At 31.3% G+C, this 17,051-nt stretch overlaps 3 protein-coding genes across 3 annotated transcripts; 1 reads left to right on the top strand and 2 right to left on the bottom strand.

The window, feature by feature from the left end:
- Positions 1–4,189: 4,189 nt before the first annotated feature.
- On the bottom strand, positions 4,190–6,592 carry LOC107185594 (cyclin-Y). The gene is made up of 4 exons (XM_015573314.1): positions 6,239–6,592; positions 5,834–6,054; positions 4,673–4,959; positions 4,190–4,594 (listed from the first exon to the last, which is right to left on the bottom strand). The coding sequence occupies exons 1-4, from the start codon at positions 6,468–6,470 to the stop codon at positions 4,306–4,308; spliced, it is 1,029 nt and encodes a 342-aa protein (XP_015428800.1). The 5' UTR covers positions 6,471–6,592; the 3' UTR covers positions 4,190–4,305.
- A 1,753-nt stretch (positions 6,593–8,345) lies between these two features.
- LOC107185595 (zinc finger protein 84-like) lies at positions 8,346–10,352 on the top strand. Its single transcript, XM_015573315.1, has 4 exons — positions 8,346–8,504; positions 8,578–8,727; positions 9,354–9,521; positions 9,642–10,352. Exons 1-4 carry the CDS (start codon positions 8,370–8,372, stop codon positions 10,350–10,352), a joined length of 1,164 nt encoding a protein of 387 aa, XP_015428801.1. The 5' UTR covers positions 8,346–8,369.
- Positions 10,353–12,653: 2,301 nt separating this feature from the next.
- On the bottom strand, positions 12,654–16,925 carry LOC107185504 (activating molecule in BECN1-regulated autophagy protein 1-like). Its single transcript, XM_015573196.1, has 9 exons — positions 16,822–16,925; positions 16,528–16,709; positions 16,371–16,429; positions 16,103–16,286; positions 15,615–15,787; positions 15,398–15,484; positions 13,734–13,789; positions 13,510–13,638; positions 12,654–13,235 (listed from the first exon to the last, which is right to left on the bottom strand). The coding sequence occupies exons 2-9, from the start codon at positions 16,693–16,695 to the stop codon at positions 12,796–12,798; spliced, it is 1,296 nt and encodes a 431-aa protein (XP_015428682.1). The 5' UTR covers positions 16,696–16,709; positions 16,822–16,925; the 3' UTR covers positions 12,654–12,795.
- Positions 16,926–17,051: the final 126 nt, after the last annotated feature.

Here is a 17,051-nt window from a genome sequence, read left to right as displayed (position 1 = left end):
CCTCCTACCATTTGGTATTTGGAATTACTGAAATGTATGCCAAATTAACATTCGATTTAACATTTATTTCACTACTTGCAATAAATTTACCAAGTGGTAGAAGATTTTTCTTCTACGCCGTTTTTTCTCCTAGTGGAAGCCGAGTTTGCTCGACACGGTCACGTATCAGAAATGTTATTGGGTAAAATGTTAAATGGACACCGACGAGCAAACGCGGCTTCCACTAGAGGAAAAAGTGACGTAGGGGAAGGACCTCCTGCTATTTGGTTTCGGGAATAATTGAAATGTATGTCAAATTAACATTTGATTTAACATTTATTTCAGTACTTGAAATAAATTTACTAAGTGGTAGGAGGCCTTTCTCTTACGCCACTTTTTATCCTATCGGAAGCCGGTTTGCTCGTGAGGGTAGGTACTACATTATACTTGTTAAGTATCGAATATACGTAAAACAGCCAATGAGAAGACATATTTAAGAGACCAATAAGAGAACACTTTTCAAATACGTATTTAAGTGCTATTGTATAGTTTCCCTTTTGGTTAGTAAGTAACTTTTTATTAATTATTAACAGCTCTCTGTTATTAACAATGTGATTACGATAATACTATATAAAAATTTCTGAATAAAAACATTAGTACATACATTATTATATACATTATAGACAGTCTGAATTTATGTTGAAAGTAAATACACAAAATTTAATATTTCACTAAATATAAATGAACATCTAAGATTCGTATTATATTGATTATAAATATTTTTCTCTTATATCATAGTTAAGATTTTATTTCGAAGAAAACAAAATAAATGCATCTATTACCTCCTTTTTAAGCATAAATAATAATCATTTTATTATGACTATAAAAAAAGAAGATGTATAATAAATGTATTTTACAATTCCATAATACATTTTAAATTCCATAAATGTACATCTCAAGTATAGATATCTTAAGACCTATTGAATGTGAACTAAACTAAAAAATAATTATAATATATGATAAAAAACTATGTATTACAATAGCTTTTAATAGAAATCTTTTAAAGCATCTGTGTGTATCAGTAGAAATTCTGTATAACAGCATAGCAGAAGTTTTGTTGCATAAAAGTAGTAAAAGACCTTAGTCCTTAATAAATAAACCTTAATGCTGCTTATAATTTTTTTTTAATTTATCCAGAGTAGAAGACTTAAAAGTTGACACTGTCACATCACTTTCTTTAAAGTAGTGCACATTGTATTATCAATACAATGTGCACTACTAATATCCAATTGACCATTGTATGATATACCAGCAAAAAAAGCTGCGCATTACAAAATAAGTAAACGATAGATCAATAAAAAAATATTAATTCCGACAAGATCTAAGTTATTCAAAATATCATGACAAACTTATCTGAAGCTGTATTCGACATAGCATTAATAAAACGATGTTATTTATAATACAACCTTACACGACACATATAGACAGAGCACTGTACTTTATTTATAGGATGCAATCAAACTTCAAGATTGTCTTTACGATGCAATTCTATTTTTAAACAATCTTAATTCATTAAGAAATCAGAATCTTAAAATGAGAAGAACCTATTTTGCTTAGCGATTTGATTACTTTCAATAGTTTTTTTGGCTTTTCTTGGTACAATCTTTAATTATTTACATTTCGTTTTTCTTCGTCTCCTTTTACGTTATCTTACATGATTGCTTTGCGATACGTTAAACCGATTTTCTGTTTCATATAGTATAAAATGTATCTTCCTCATTTCGATCAAGGAACTAAAAAGTCTTATTCGGTCAAAAGTCGTATATAGATATGTCAATGTTACGTCTATATTTTAATATCCTATGCATATTATTTTAATGTTATATATGGTTATATTATACACGTTTGGAAATCGTATTACAGTCTGATATTACGTAGTTTTACATTAGAGGCTAATTATTACAGTTAAAGTTCCCTCTTTACAGTACACGCAATTTCCTGTAGTAAAGTATAAAAATAAGATGAATTGCCATTACTCTGTAACAGTATTAAATGGGTCCAATAGAAATTTGGATCACTATAACTTTTCAGAAAATAATAAGTTATAATGTAAATGGTCTCTTATCCCTATATTTCGACACTTATATGCTTGATCCTTATTCGGAAGTATAAAATGTTAAAGAACTATCATAAATAAGTTCATTGTTCCATATAATACATCTGAATCTCATGTATAATCATGTATGCAAAATAGGTAGTTTTATAAATCTCCTTAATGTAAGCAGATTACGCAACAGTAAGCACTATAGTCCTCGTGGAAATTGGAATTTCTTTGCAATAAATAGTAAAAACTTTGTTCCGATTTCATCAATCTTATTGCAATATTAATGATAGAATAAGTTATATTTTTTTCGTATCTTGGGTAACTGCGTATGAATTTTTTAAAGTAACTAATTCAAGCATCGTTTATTAAAATTTATACTCTTTTGTACAATGTGTTAATTGCTATTAAAATACCACTTTCATTCATTTAAAACAATGTATAATTAAAGAACTTAACACTTCAAACGGTCAAAGAAAGTTAGAAGTTGCTGTATGGAATAATTCAAGCTTATTAAAAATGCGAAACAACATTTCTGCGTTAAATTGCACTAAAATACAAATAACATTTTATTTAAATATAATATATGCTATAAATTGACCTTTTCCTTTATTATTCACGAATTAATATAAGAATGTCACTATGTTTCAATAGTTGCCAATGTTTACATGCTGAATGATCAAAATCCTACATACATATAAATATAATTTCTAAGAACGATGTAAAGATACGAATTAAAAAACCGAAAAATAGTGAAAATAAATTTATATCTTGTAGTATTTCTTTCTACTTAAGCATACGATGTGTTTTAATGTATTTTAAAAATTAATTTTATTCTTCGATATTATGCTTGTTCATTATTATAAAACATTAAAGAGGAATTAATGTTGTAAACTTCATACATTTTCAAGTAAATTATTAAAATAATGCGAGAGATTAAATTAATGGAAGAAAAGTTTAGCACTTTACGAGGCAGACAGAGGTTCATGGATGGGTTTTCTTTGTATTCAGCTAGAAAAAAAACTACAATGTTATCATTACATTTAAATACGGTACATTAAATACATAAAACACAATGAACGAACTATTGTTATAAATTGTCAAGAATCTAATGTAATAGCGATGTAACCTTGTTACAGTTCAAATGAATCATAGTTTGAACAAAGTATTCACAATTGTTTTGAAAGTATCAAAGACTTTGATCATACAGAGTAATTGTACTTACAAAAAAAAATTTCGTAAGCTATCTTACATACGTATACGTATAATTGATAACTGGATAAATGATGAAGGAAACCATGTTGGTAAAATGATAAAGGAAACCATGTTGATAAAATGTAAAAAAAAATCTGTAATTGTAATTTCTTCTTAAAGAATTTAAAAGATGTACAATGCCTTTATAACGAATTTATAACGAATACACTATTATTATTGTATATTTGTTATGCTTAATTTAAATGGAACGTGAACACAATTTTCAAAAAAATATTCAAATACAAAAAGGTATGTCAAATGTATAATATCTCAATTAACAAGACTCTGACTTAGAAATTCTTTTAGATGGATTTATTATTGAAATTGTTTATAATAAATTTTGTGAAAATGCGCAAAATTTCAAGAATCTTTGATTCAAAGTAAACTTTACAATATAACATATTTCTATGTTTTACGTGTCGTTATTAATAAATTTGCTGCAAGTTTAACCATCCGAAAATCCAATTAATACAAACTATTTTAAAGAGAAGACAACCGACAGGTATCACAAGTTTAATGAAAGAAGCACTAACAACAAGTAAACATTTTGTATTACTTGTTCATTTTACTTGAACATATTAAAGGGTCTACAGTTGAAAAATTCATCTAAAAAATTATAGATCATTCTTTAATGAATGAAACTAAAGGAAACAAAAGATTATGCGATCATATTTCCTTTCTTAAAGAAATATTAACAATTAGCATGTTACAGTATTGCATTGTTACATAAAATGGAACCATAAACGTAAGAAAAATTAAGTGAACCAATGATCCGGAATTAGTTAATAAAACATATGTTACAATAAAACATTTAAGTAGAATATACAAATAATTGAATATAAATCATATGCCTGCGAAACTTTCGAAATTGATTGATACTATGCTATAGTAGGTTTGCAAAATCTTTTTCACTCACATACCTTAATTCAGAAGGTACAGACATAAGTAATGTACTCACTTATATCCAGAGTTTAGGATAAAATAGCAATACTACGTCTAGGTCCACCTATGCATATATTATCTAAACTTGACCATTTCTTATTACCAGTACGTAAAGCTTCAGCAGTGACTCTGTCTTCGTAAACTCTGGACATCGCTTCCAATTTCTGAGCTTTTTCTTTGCTGAGCGGTTCGCTAGGGAATGTTAACTCGTTTGCTTCTGCGAGTGTACGGAGGTCAAAATAATATTTAGCGTACACGCTTGAAGGAACATTTATATTGAATTGTAGCATCTCCAAAAATTGTCTTTCTAATTCATTCCTAAATAGATATACATGTTGATAATTAAAAGTACTTTTATATACATTTATTATTACTACAATTCAAATATCAACTCACATATCTTCTACTGTAATATCTTTGAGAATTTGACAATAATCTATATTCCATACTGCCTGATCGTCCCAAACTTTCGACGCTAATAATACAGCTCCAAGTACTATTCGCTTCCAATTAGCTGGCGTTATATCTATTTCTGCATACGTAAGTAGACGTTCCAGATAAACTAACGTTATAATGGCACATTCAGCAGTCAGTTGAGCAGCGTTAAACAATGTCCTCACAAATTTGTATATTTGTTTGTGTTCTGGGTTATATTTATCATAATCATCTGTAACGCCTTCCCTCTACAAGCAAAAGTGAAATCATATTCGTAGTTTTACACTTACACTAATCTATATTTAATTTACGTTTAAATCAATTCTTACAATAATAAGGGGAATCACATATTATAATAAAAGTCATTTTGTTTTCAAAACTATTAGAGACAGTAAGTTTTCTCTATATTTACAGATTATTAGAAGAAACACAAATATTCTAGATGCTAATTTCAGATGATTCACCTTATATACACTGGATATATTAGTTTAATAGTTTTAAATTATGGACATATACATATACGTCGATGATTTTGAAAATTACCGAAGTCAATAATCTGTAAAAATGTAATTTTCCACCTATTTTGTGTTATCTTGATCCTACATTATGAACAGTGTACAACTTCAACTAGTTTCATAATCAACTGCACGTTATATACAGGCTGTTTCACATAAGTGTCGCTATGAAATTTCAGGATATTCCTTAAACTCACAAAAAAACTATGTTAGATAAAATTTGAACTATACTTACGTGTGCACAACTTTCGTAAATTAGAATTTTTTTTATCTGTATTTTTTCGGAGATACAGATATTATTTTTTCTTTTTTAAATGAAATTATGATTAATTCAAATACATTATAATTCATTCTAATAAAAAATATTAAAAAAATACTATAGTTTCATTTATAAAACAAAAGATAACATCCATATCTTAGAAAGAAATGCAGATAAGGAGACTCTGATTAACAAAAGTCACACCCACTAAAATATAGTTCAACTTTTGTTAAACATAATTCTTTTGTAAAGTTCAAAGAACGTTCTGCAATTTCGTGGCAACACTTGCATGGGACACCCAGTACATGAAAATACATATATAAAAGAAAAAATATATATTTAAATTACTGTTAATGGATGTAGCTTCTCATCAAATATATCGATTTGTCGTTGTGAGGTTCTGTTTTTAATGTGATAGTAAACGGCTAAGGCAACACATTTCACAGTATTTTTAAGATTAGGTTGAGAGACAGTACTGTCATCTAAATATATTGTACTGCAACTGCTACTCTTTTTTAAAGGCCTTGTGTCTGCAATTTGATGCTGACTTTTTTTCCTTACCATGCCACCTGAAATGGAAATATACATTAGAAAATTCTCGAGATTTATTCCGACACTAAAACATACTTGCTATTAATAATTACCACTGTTACACTAGTTCAAGCTTTAAGAAATTCATTCTTATAATACGATACATTTTAAATGTAATCCTGCATCTACAGATTAAAACATTTAAACGCAAAGAATACATACTTTCGATTGCTTGCTTGGATCTTTCCATAAAAATAGTACCAGCACATGGATGCAACGAAGGATCTGAATCCCAATCTTCTGGTTCACGTTCACTAATGTGTTGTAAATTATTAATGCTAATTCCACCCTCGGGTAAATGTTCCTCGAGACCTCGAGTAACATCTTCAGATCCTAGTTCCTTGCGTCCAACTTGGGGACTAGAATAAACACAGCAACTACTTTTATTTCCCATCCTTTCATGAGACTTGCCAATATCTCTGCTCTATTCTTGCCACCAAGGAAAATTCATGAAATATCAATTGTGCTATAATACTCAATATTGAGATAATTGTATAAATGATTCAATTTAGAGCTCATTACTGCACATCCTTCACATGTTCCTGATAGATGACAATCAGCTGATAGACTTATCAATGATATTAATCTGCATTCCTTTTTTAATTTCATCCACATTGATGCTCAGATAGCCAATGTGTGTGTATATATATATATGTATATATATAAGATTTGAACATAGGAATCCTAGATAACAATTCGAAGAACTAATTTCCAAGTGTATTATAAGTAATAATATAATAAATGTCTACTGTATTGACGTCTTCGAGGCACTGTCTGTGCCGGTTGGTTGTTCTCTAAATTACTAGTCAGTCAAATTTTATTTCTGCTCGTAGGCACGAGCCTTGATACATTCTCTTCGTTGTGCGCCATTCTCATTATTACTCCACATTTAAAGCGATTATTTTGATATTCTTGTATGTTTCATCGAACGCCACCCTTACGGTTCTGTTTTGATATTGCATATTCATGCATAAACTACAACAACGTGTATCTACAGCAGAGAGACGTCTTCGAGTTCTACCTTCCGTGCAACTGCATGCTATTCCCATTAGTTTTTTAATGAAAATCAATTTTCGTTCTCTACGAACGCCGAAATTTTTTTACTATTGGTCTAAAACTAGGAACTTTAAGAATTTTTATATGCCGATTATGAATGCTGCACCTTCACGCTACTAGTTCGTTTTGCACAACTGAAGCGAGCTCATGGCATGTAGGGTTGTGTTACGTCATTTAACGTTAGAATCTTTACTCTCTATTGCTACGTGGCTATCGCATGCATAGACATATATAGGGTGTCCCAAAATAGGTTAAAGTCCTTGAAAGAAGTGATTCCTGGGGTGATTTGAAACAACTTTTTCCTTAACGAAAAACTTCTCCGAGACTTCGTTAACGAGATATTAATGAAAAGTCGCGACCAATGAGAGCGCAAATCTGCCGGCTGAGCTCCTGCAGTAATGTTGGCTACCCTCATGAGCAACCGGCTTCTGCTAGGAGAAAAAGTGACGTAGCGGAAGGGCCTCACACTACTTAGTAAGTTTATTTCAAGTACCTAAATAAATGTTAAATCATGTTAAATTGAATGTTAATTTGACATAAATTTAAATAATTCCCAAGGCCAAGTAATAGAAGGCCCTTCTCCTGCAGTGCTTTTTCCCCTAGCGGAAGCCAAGTTTGCTCGTGAGGTGACAATCCTGACAATATTTAGTCGAAATGAGAGTTCTCTCACTTATGCGTGGTATTCAATGGAAAAAATAAATATCCTTTCAAAGAGTGTAATCAGTGATATTTTTTTATATTGAGTTTTATTATGCAGTCACAATAGCATGAGTGGCCATAGTGGTGTTCTTAATTAACATTTAAATTTCTTTATACATTACAATAGATGTAGTCGAAAGGATAAGTGAAAAAAAAATTTTATTTTTAACTTATAATTGGTTAGTAAACCCTAACGATGTGATACCGATCCAATTGAGAACCACATAGCAAGTGTTACCATGAATACGGTACGTCAAGTTGTGAAAAGGTTTACTCGTTGTATTTAGATAGGTTTTTTATGAAACTAGTATGTATGAACTCGTTTGAAAAATACACTATTTAGATTGAATTAATACAGCAGGTAGCAGAGGAATGTAATGTAAAAATTTTTATTATGGACGAACATGATTTTCACTGCTGTTATATATGAACAATTAAATATATAACGTTCTTTGATCGAAAGCGCGTATCGCGGCCACAAAATCTGTTCCACTGATTTAATTAAAACTGTGACACAAACCAAAAACGATTTTAAACAATGATGCTGCATAAAACAAGTTTAAAGTTGTGCCGTCTTTGTGGGAAAGGAAAGCAGCAGGGTACAGATCTATTGGCAGATAAAATTAAAGGAACCGTATTGACGTCTATTATAAACAAATATTTCTCTAAAGAGGTACTTTATAAAATTATGCTTTCTCAATGATGAAATCAACGATTGAACAATGTTAACGTATTTCTTTGTATAGGTGATAAATATTTCAAATTCCGATACATTTTCGAAATACGTTTGTATTGATTGTGAACAAAAGCTTTGCACATTCGATGAGTTTTATATAATGGTAGCAAATGTACAAAAACAACTTACTGCCCCAACTTTGGAAATTGATTTTGCAGAGGTATTTAATGATTGCTACTTATTGGGTTGGTGGAAAAGTTTTTTCTTTTCAACAAAGTAATATAAAACATAAAAATTTCATGTACTATTAATTCGTTAAATCGACTATATAATTTCCTTGATTGTTTGTGACGATCTGTCATCTTTCAGTCAACTTTTTAATGCATATATTCGCTTCCTATAAATTGTTTAATGCGTTTTTCTTTTAAATGATTGTATAAAGATTGAAAGAGATGATAGTTGGAAAGAGCTATATTAGGGAAATATGGAAAATAAGTAGAAAATTATTTTTTCATTACATCGCTATATATGTAACCCATTTTTTATCCTTTGTTACAAAATAATATAAAAATATTAACTTGTTTGATTAAATTCTTTTTTCATTTAATGAGGCACATAGACATTGAGTTTAGAAACTAGTAAGTGCTAATATACCAAACCTGTGTGGTATGATCAATATTTAATCTTTCCACTGAGTTCTGTGATGTTTGATACCTGATTTCCTTCGACTGGTTGCTTTCAAATGACAGAATAAAATTACTTTTTTACTAACCCAATATGTCTGTTCTTCGAGTTATAGCTGTTATTTGATATATTAGTTAAACATAGGAAATATTTCACTTTCAGAGTATGTTATGTCAGTTGAAAGAAAATGATACAGTACCAAAATCTACCTTAGGCAGACAAGGTACAGGGAAGAGTATGTGTCCAATATGTGCCAAAAGCTTTAGGTGTCAGGCACATTTAAACAGACATAAACGAATTCACACTGGACAACGACCATTTGTTTGTAATGTTCGTAATATAATTGAACGATTTTACATATTTCGATTAAATTCAAATAATCTTATTGTGTATTTTAAAAAACATGAAAAATATCATTTCTTCTATTAATATTACAATAACTATTTATAGATCTGTAGAATGTCGTTTAATCAACAAGAAATATTAATGAAACACTTAGAAAGGCACGAAGGAAAAAAACAATTTCAATGCGCGAATTGTCATCAATCGTTTCGATATAAAGTATCGTTAAAATCTCATATGATAAACTTTCACATGGATGCGGAGAAATCTACAAACAATCACAATTTACAAATAGAAGCAAACTCCTTTACTTGTACAGATTGTGGTAAACAATTTGTAACAAAATACAAATTACAAAGGCATTCGAGGTGCCATACTGGAGAGAGACCTTATCATTGTAATTTTTGCATGAAAACGTTCTCGCAAACCAGTAATCTAAAAGTGCACCAGATGAAGTACCACCAACTGCCTGGTTCTTTAACTGAACTAAGAGGACAAATTCAATATAGCGATCAGTTAGTTAACTGTGATGTACCGGCAACATTAAATAATTACAATACAGTTAACATGTCAGAGACTGAGTTACAAAATACAATAAATGAAACCATAAATTCCACACAGCAGAGCAGTTCATATGTGTCAAAAATTTATGAGAATCCTTTGTACATTGACGATGAAATTGAAACAATTCTAGATCGCGATCTCGACCAACTGGGACAAAGCAAATACTCTACAAACTTGCAGGAAAAAGTGTCTCTTTGCTTGAAACAACCGGAGACACCAGAATTACTACATAGCTTACTGTATGATGATGGATAGTTTTAGTTATGTAAATGTCATTGTTTCCAATAATATCTATGTCATTTACTCAAAACTCATTAGTGAGTAATAACATATTAATATTTAGAAAAGTATTAATGTACAGCTTTACGTGCATCATTTTATTCGATATTAATAAAATTATGCAAAAATCATCATTTTTTTTATCAGTCTTCATCACTCATCATAGTAAATAGTATGTACTTGTGGGTATCATTTTCCATTATCACACACTAATGTTGCATTTAAGAATGTCATATAATTCAATAATGGTATTTTCAAATATAGTAGAACAAGATTTCCTGTATTGTTTATTGCAGCATCTCCATCTACCATCTATTTATGTTATGTTTGACATAATCTCCTCCAATATGCATGCTACCTCCGCAATTAAATATTTTACTACATACTTAAATTAACAAATTTAATTTACTTGCAAAGTTAAAGACTGACATTTACTTTTATCATTAATAAAGGAATTGTTTATGTTACTGATGAATCTTTATTTATTCCTTTGTTTTCATAAAAATAAGGGGCTTCCCAATATTATATAGTTTATACATATGTTTGTGTATATGTTCTATATTTTATATTAAATATTTTAATAAATACATAAAGTATACTCCTGTGGTTTATTTTCTTTCAATTTTAGTGTTTGCTAACAAGATTAGAAAAATATAATTCGATACTTTTGTTGCGATATCGAGTAACTATTGATACCTTCATACAATACCCTGATAACCAGTTGTGTACAAGTTTCGAGCAAATTGCCAGCAATATAAGTGATAAAAGTTGTCTAAAAAACCATAGCCATTAGTTTCAGCTAACAAAATGGTTAAGCAAATTGGCAGAAAGTCTTGCAACATGACCTATGTCAAATTGAGAGCAAAACCGGAACAAGGTTCGCGCAAGCCATTTGCTGCATATGTTGCTGTCAATTTGCTGCCAATGTGCGCGCAAGTTGTTTATAGCAAATCTTGCATCAAACTTATAGCCATAACTTTACAACAGGCATTGGACAAAATTTGGCTTTGCAGGTTTAGCTGACTGGGATACCAGCAATAAGTAAAAGTATCGATACATTGGCGGTATCGATTCAACCCTAGCACCATACAGTTTATAATAGTACAGACGAGATATAATTATTACAACTCCATATAATTCTTATACCTAGCTCGTCTGTAGGAATAGTACCAAATAGTACGATTCTTGATGCATGTTCATTTTGTTTAATAACCTTCAAATTGTTAATATTCGTGAAATCATAAGAGTTTACAATCTCATTGCGTTGAAATATACGATGATAGTTCATGAACGTAATCAGTACCTATTTTTCTATATTATTATACAGGGTGATTCTCTCGTTAGAGACCCTAAAATGAGTAGCCATCGCATCATTTTTATTTCAGAGATATGCACAATATACAACAGATTCCGTGACAATAGCCGCCGATGACACAGGGGCTTTGATGTCGCGGAGTTGATCGATCGAAAGATTATAACGTCTGCTACCGGCGGCTACTCTCTTTGGGGTCCTTATCGAGAGAATCACCCTGTATAGAGTAGAACAGAAGCTTGAAGCAACTGCTGTATCAGTCGTGTTATCAAGCCAGATGTATGAAAAACTATATACTTTGTTTTTTGGAATAAGATGTCTGCGGTAGGTAGTGGCTGATTGCTACAGTGTCGAGCAACGTTGCCAGAAGTAGAAAAAACATGGCCGCCTAAAGACCGAGCGACCTAATAAGGAGCAGTAAAGGAGGTATATTTGTGTTGGGAACGCGATATTACGCTTTTGTTTATGTTAGTATTAGCATGGTTTGCATAAGTCGTTTAGTGTATACAGGGTGTAACAAAAATGTTGGAGGACCCGGAAATGGAAGACTTTTAAGGTGATTTGAAACAAGTTTTTCCTTAGCAAAAATGTTATCCGAGGCTTTCTTAACGAGATATTAACGAAAAACCCCAACCAATCAGAGCGCGAGTTTTGCGGTCGAGTACCAGCAGTAACGTTGATTACGCGCTGCGATTGGTAGTCATTGTTACCGCGGAAACTCGGTCGGCAGACTCGCGCTCTGATTGGTCGGGGTTTTTCCTCAGAATCTCGTTAAGAAAGCCTCGAATAACATTTTTGCTAAGGAAAAACTTATTTCAAATCACCTTAAGAGTCTTCCATTTCCGGGTCCTTCAACATTATTGTTACACCCTGTATAGCTGCATGTGACGTTCCTTGTCCCTATGACGATAGGGAATCCCCCTGGCAACGCTGCCTTCGAGCGCACCTTTAGGTCTCTTCTTTCGAGGAACAAGGTATAGTTTCCAAATGGAAGAATGATGCGAGCATAAAGGAAAGGTGGCTATTACATCACGAATGAATAGCAATGCCCCTGACAGTATATACATGGTTCTTATAAATACACACTAGACACATAATACATACAAATTAATAAAGAATATTTAATCCTCCAGTATTGGTAGCATAAACCATTCCCTGTCCAGGCTGTGGCATCCATTTAATACAATTTATACTCGGGCATTTAATGTCTTTCTCGTTGTGCAGTAACTCTCGAATGAGCACCATACCTAATCCAAACCTTCTTTTATTTTTAATACTCAAACTATCTTCCATATCGTCCGCCGCTGATTCATGCGAATTAAATTCAGCATCGGTTTCACTGGACATTTGTTCCTCACTTTGGCTCTCCTTGTCTATTAATTGGTAAATTAAAGCCATAGGAATATGTTTCTTCAAATCGCGATTTCTCGTGAGACCGACTAAAAGATATTGCTGCGTCGGGGAAATTGAAACAGAAACGGCGTACTCAGGTATTTTCGCTGAATATATTTTTTCGCCTAATGTTTCCCATTGTAAACTATAAACTTCTAAAAAAAAACATGTTATATTAGGGACACGCTATATTATCATGCATAGAAGTTGATCTATCCAAAGTGAGAAAAATTGTCAGAAAATATAATTAAAAGAAATAAATGCGTAAATTGTTTATAATCAAAACTGGAATAAATAGTCATTTTAATAGTACATCTCTGATATTCTCTTAGAATGGAAATGTTAACATCTTAGGTGAACTGTTCTGCATGAATTTTCATCGTTTAAGAAAACATTTATCGTATGTATCACTGTAAATAGATTACTTACCTAAAATAGTCTCCAGGACAGGCGATCGAAGTAATGGGAGCACAGCTATTAATAGTTTTCCATCCAAAAAAATTTCTATGGTAGCATCATGGGAAATTCCGCATTCTCGGACAACAATGTTTTTGTTGTCTAAAATACAGCAACATTAAAAATACAGAATAAGTATTACGTCTATTTAATAGACATATAGTAATGACTTATTCTACATAAAATGAGATATTTACAATTGGTAATGTCAGGTGTTTCCTTGTTGGAAAAGTCCCATGCTTGTACACGATAACTACAAAAAGGACGACTGTTTATGGGTACATAATTGTCATGTAATATATCTAAAAAATATATAATTTATTACGGATAAATTATATCGGGGTTATTAATGTTTATGAGCTATAACTTACAATAATGTAACGATATATTTTTATAAATATACAATGGCAACCAAACGTATGGAATGAGGTCTTAATCAAACAACAATTATACATTTTTCATCATACTTAAGACGTTGTAATTGTTACATGCATCCAATTGAAAGTACTATTTCGAGAAAACGAAAAGATGAAGGTAGATAATTCGAGCAATCCCATGTTTTTGGTGGATAGCGATGTACAGGATGCTTGAAAATGTTATGTCACGGCCACCCCATTCGTTATTCTACATCTCTCGATCGGTGGAGATCTGTTACGAGAAATTACCGCGAAATTCGAGGGACATTTAAAATCGACGTACAGACTACTCTCGATTATCGTCAGGCTTGTTCTACACGATTATTGTCCAGATGTTATCCCCATCACTAAGGGGGAAGGCCGTCAAACCTGTCAAGCGCATACTTTCTTGCCCCTCCGCTTTTGTTTTCTTTTGCAAAAAACGAATTTACGAGGGTCTGAAGCATTTCCCCCTATACGATGATTGTCCCAACGCGGACCCAAGTTTGGGACGATAATCAAGAGGAGTCTGTATACGAGTTACATGATATTATACATTTGTGACTGGTGACTCAACATATGAGTCATTTAACGTCACACCAGCATGTGAGTCTGCTGGGGATAGGACTCAATCATACGTCGATTTCGAATGTCCTCGAATTTTACGATACATTTTCTTTAAAATCTTCACCGATCCAGAGGTGTAGAATAACGCTGTGGTGGCCGTGACAGAACATTTTCGAACACCCTGTACGCGATATAAAATATTATTCATTATTTAATATTACCAATATCGATAATTTACAGTTTGAAAGCCAGTTATTATATTTACCTTCGATATTTCTTACCCTATTACGCGAGAAATTATAGGTTAAAATTAATATGTTCGTTGAACTCTGTGAACTATCCTTATTAGGAGAAAAGCGTTCTGTACTTGAATTAAGCGGTTGATTTCTACATTCAGTATTCTCGTTATTTAATCCATTTGCAGTTTGTGCAAAGAAGTACCGTTTTCCTCCACCATCTCCAAAAGTATGTTACTATATGTTTATTATTATGTTTCGTTTGTAAGCAAACGTCTAAAGCCAATAAGTTTGCTTATAAACAGGATTAGACACAAAATTCCAATTTCGTGCATTATATAAATATTAAATTTTCGTTATTAATGTTATGAGCTACACGCTAGCCAAACTGATCAACACGATAAAATAAAAATTAAAAGAGGTTGCTAATATGATAAATATAGGTGTTTTAAATTCGACTTGATACATGTGTACGAATGTAAATTATTTGAGACTACTTAATATTGCCAGGCATAACATACACAATAAGGATTATATTCAAAATACTACAATTAAGAAATTTATAGAAAACGGTATTGATCAGATTGACTTTTGTAAGGCATATGCATATATTACAAAACACATAGTGAGTTAAAAAATTAGATTCAGGTGTAATATACATACTGCCCACTTTCAAATGTTTCTAGCCTTTGTGGAATATTTGAAATGCCTGTGATCAATTTGCATCCTAAATTGTCAAACGCCACATATCTGAAATACACATACAACATGAAGCACGCTATTGACTTTTTTTTTAAATTAAGTAAATTTTAAGACTTTCTTGACGAAGGGAATGTCAAAGTACATAGTTCCCGATACACTTCGATTTATTATAGCTCACCTTACTTTCTCTTCATATGTTCCGGTCATTGCAACAACGTAAGGTTCAGATACAGTCCAATCCCAAAAATATATTTTGTTAGATGTTGCTATAACAAGTAACCTTTCAGTTGGATGAAAAACAAGAGAAGCTATAGGTTTCTGATTTTTGGTAATCCAAACTTTACTACCACCCTATTTTAATAAAGTATATTACAAATAATAACTATTCTAATATTGTGTTTACGCTTTTATGTTTGTAAAACTGCTCATGAATATAGCCTTACTTTTACTACGAATGAATTTCACAAAATCAAATAACAGTGATTATTAATTTTCTATTTCTGAAATTAGAATTACCTTTAACAATTGTACAAAAACAATTTGATTCTGTAGAACTTTGCAAAAAGCCATTTATGCGTGACAAGATATAGTCATAAACATTCTTAGACAAATTATCGAAATATAATTGCAGTATATAAATATTATTCTGCTATAATGAATACAAACGTTTAAATCCCAAACACGAACTTGACCACCTAAACAACCAGAAGCCAAAATGTGACTAGAAGCGGGATAAAATGCAATGGACCATGGAGTACGTGGATGACCAGATAATGTTTGAACAGTTTTAAGAGTTGCAATTTCAGTAATATACACATTGTGATCGCCGTGTGTTGATGCCATTTTAGTCCTAAAATGACATTTCCCACATTGCTTTAACATATTATTTGTTGTATTCCAAATTGTAATATACTAAAATTATTAGATTTCTTACCCATCTGGACTAAAAACCATTAAAAATGTGGTTCTAGGAATTCCAGGTAAGTTACATTTCTAGGAAAAGTTAAAAAATTACAAAATCATTTACAGTGTAGAAGAAATTTGTTTCCACAAAGGAAGATTTTGGCTTTGTAACAATACACAAGACTTACCAATTCCTTATAATTTTTCAACACAAGATTTGTTTCAGCCGCTGATTTTAATTGTGTACTAGGTTTATGTACCATACAAAATCCCAAATCTCTGAACATTAAATCCCTTAATAAATTTTGTGATTGACTGCAATGAAGCAGATCCAATCTTTTTTTAACTTCCTCCATTGACCAAGAGTACTCTATAATGTTTATAACAATTTATACAGATAAGAGAAATTGTATACACATGTATGTAGAAATGATTCCACATGTGTATATTATACTAACCTAATATGACTTAATACTTCTTACCTTTTCGTGTATTATAACGATTAAACAAGCACTGTATACAGTCCGATATAAACAGTTAAGTTAAAAAACCGAGAAACTTAATATCGAAACATCACTGTCTAAAAATCAACAGCTATTTTGAGAGTTAGCAAATTTCAAATATTACTCAAATATAATTAGAAGTAGAATTTTCGTCGTTAGGAAAAATTAATTCTACAAATATAATAACTCAAATCCTAAGAAACTTATTT

The sequence above is a fragment of the Dufourea novaeangliae genome, unplaced genomic scaffold, assembly GCF_001272555.1.
Source record: "Dufourea novaeangliae isolate 0120121106 unplaced genomic scaffold, ASM127255v1 scaffold48, whole genome shotgun sequence".
Taxonomy (NCBI): Eukaryota; Metazoa; Arthropoda; class Insecta; order Hymenoptera; family Halictidae; genus Dufourea; species Dufourea novaeangliae.
This window is presented reverse-complemented; position numbering and strand designations above follow the sequence as displayed.

Coding starts and splice junctions, on each gene's coding strand:
- LOC107185594 (XM_015573314.1), bottom strand. CDS start 6,470: ATGGGAAATAAAAGTAGTTGCTGTGTTTATTCTAGTCCCCAAGTTGGA. Junction 6,055..6,238: donor ATCCAAGCAAGCAATCGAAA/GTATGTATTCTT, acceptor TTTCCATTTCAG/GTGGCATGGTAAGGAAAAAA. Junction 4,960..5,833: donor AGAAGCTACATCCATTAACA/GTAATTTAAATA, acceptor TTTTGCTTGTAG/AGGGAAGGCGTTACAGATGA.
- LOC107185595 (XM_015573315.1), top strand. CDS start 8,370: ATGATGCTGCATAAAACAAGTTTAAAGTTGTGCCGTCTTTGTGGGAAA. Junction 8,728..9,353: donor TGGAAATTGATTTTGCAGAG/GTATTTAATGAT, acceptor TTTCACTTTCAG/AGTATGTTATGTCAGTTGAA. Junction 9,522..9,641: donor AACGACCATTTGTTTGTAAT/GTTCGTAATATA, acceptor AACTATTTATAG/ATCTGTAGAATGTCGTTTAA.
- LOC107185504 (XM_015573196.1), bottom strand. CDS start 16,695: ATGGAGGAAGTTAAAAAAAGATTGGATCTGCTTCATTGCAGTCAATCA. Junction 13,639..13,733: donor AACACCTGACATTACCAATT/GTAAATATCTCA, acceptor GCTGTATTTTAG/ACAACAAAAACATTGTTGTC. Junction 13,236..13,509: donor TGTCCTGGAGACTATTTTAG/GTAAGTAATCTA, acceptor GTTTTTTTTTAG/AAGTTTATAGTTTACAATGG.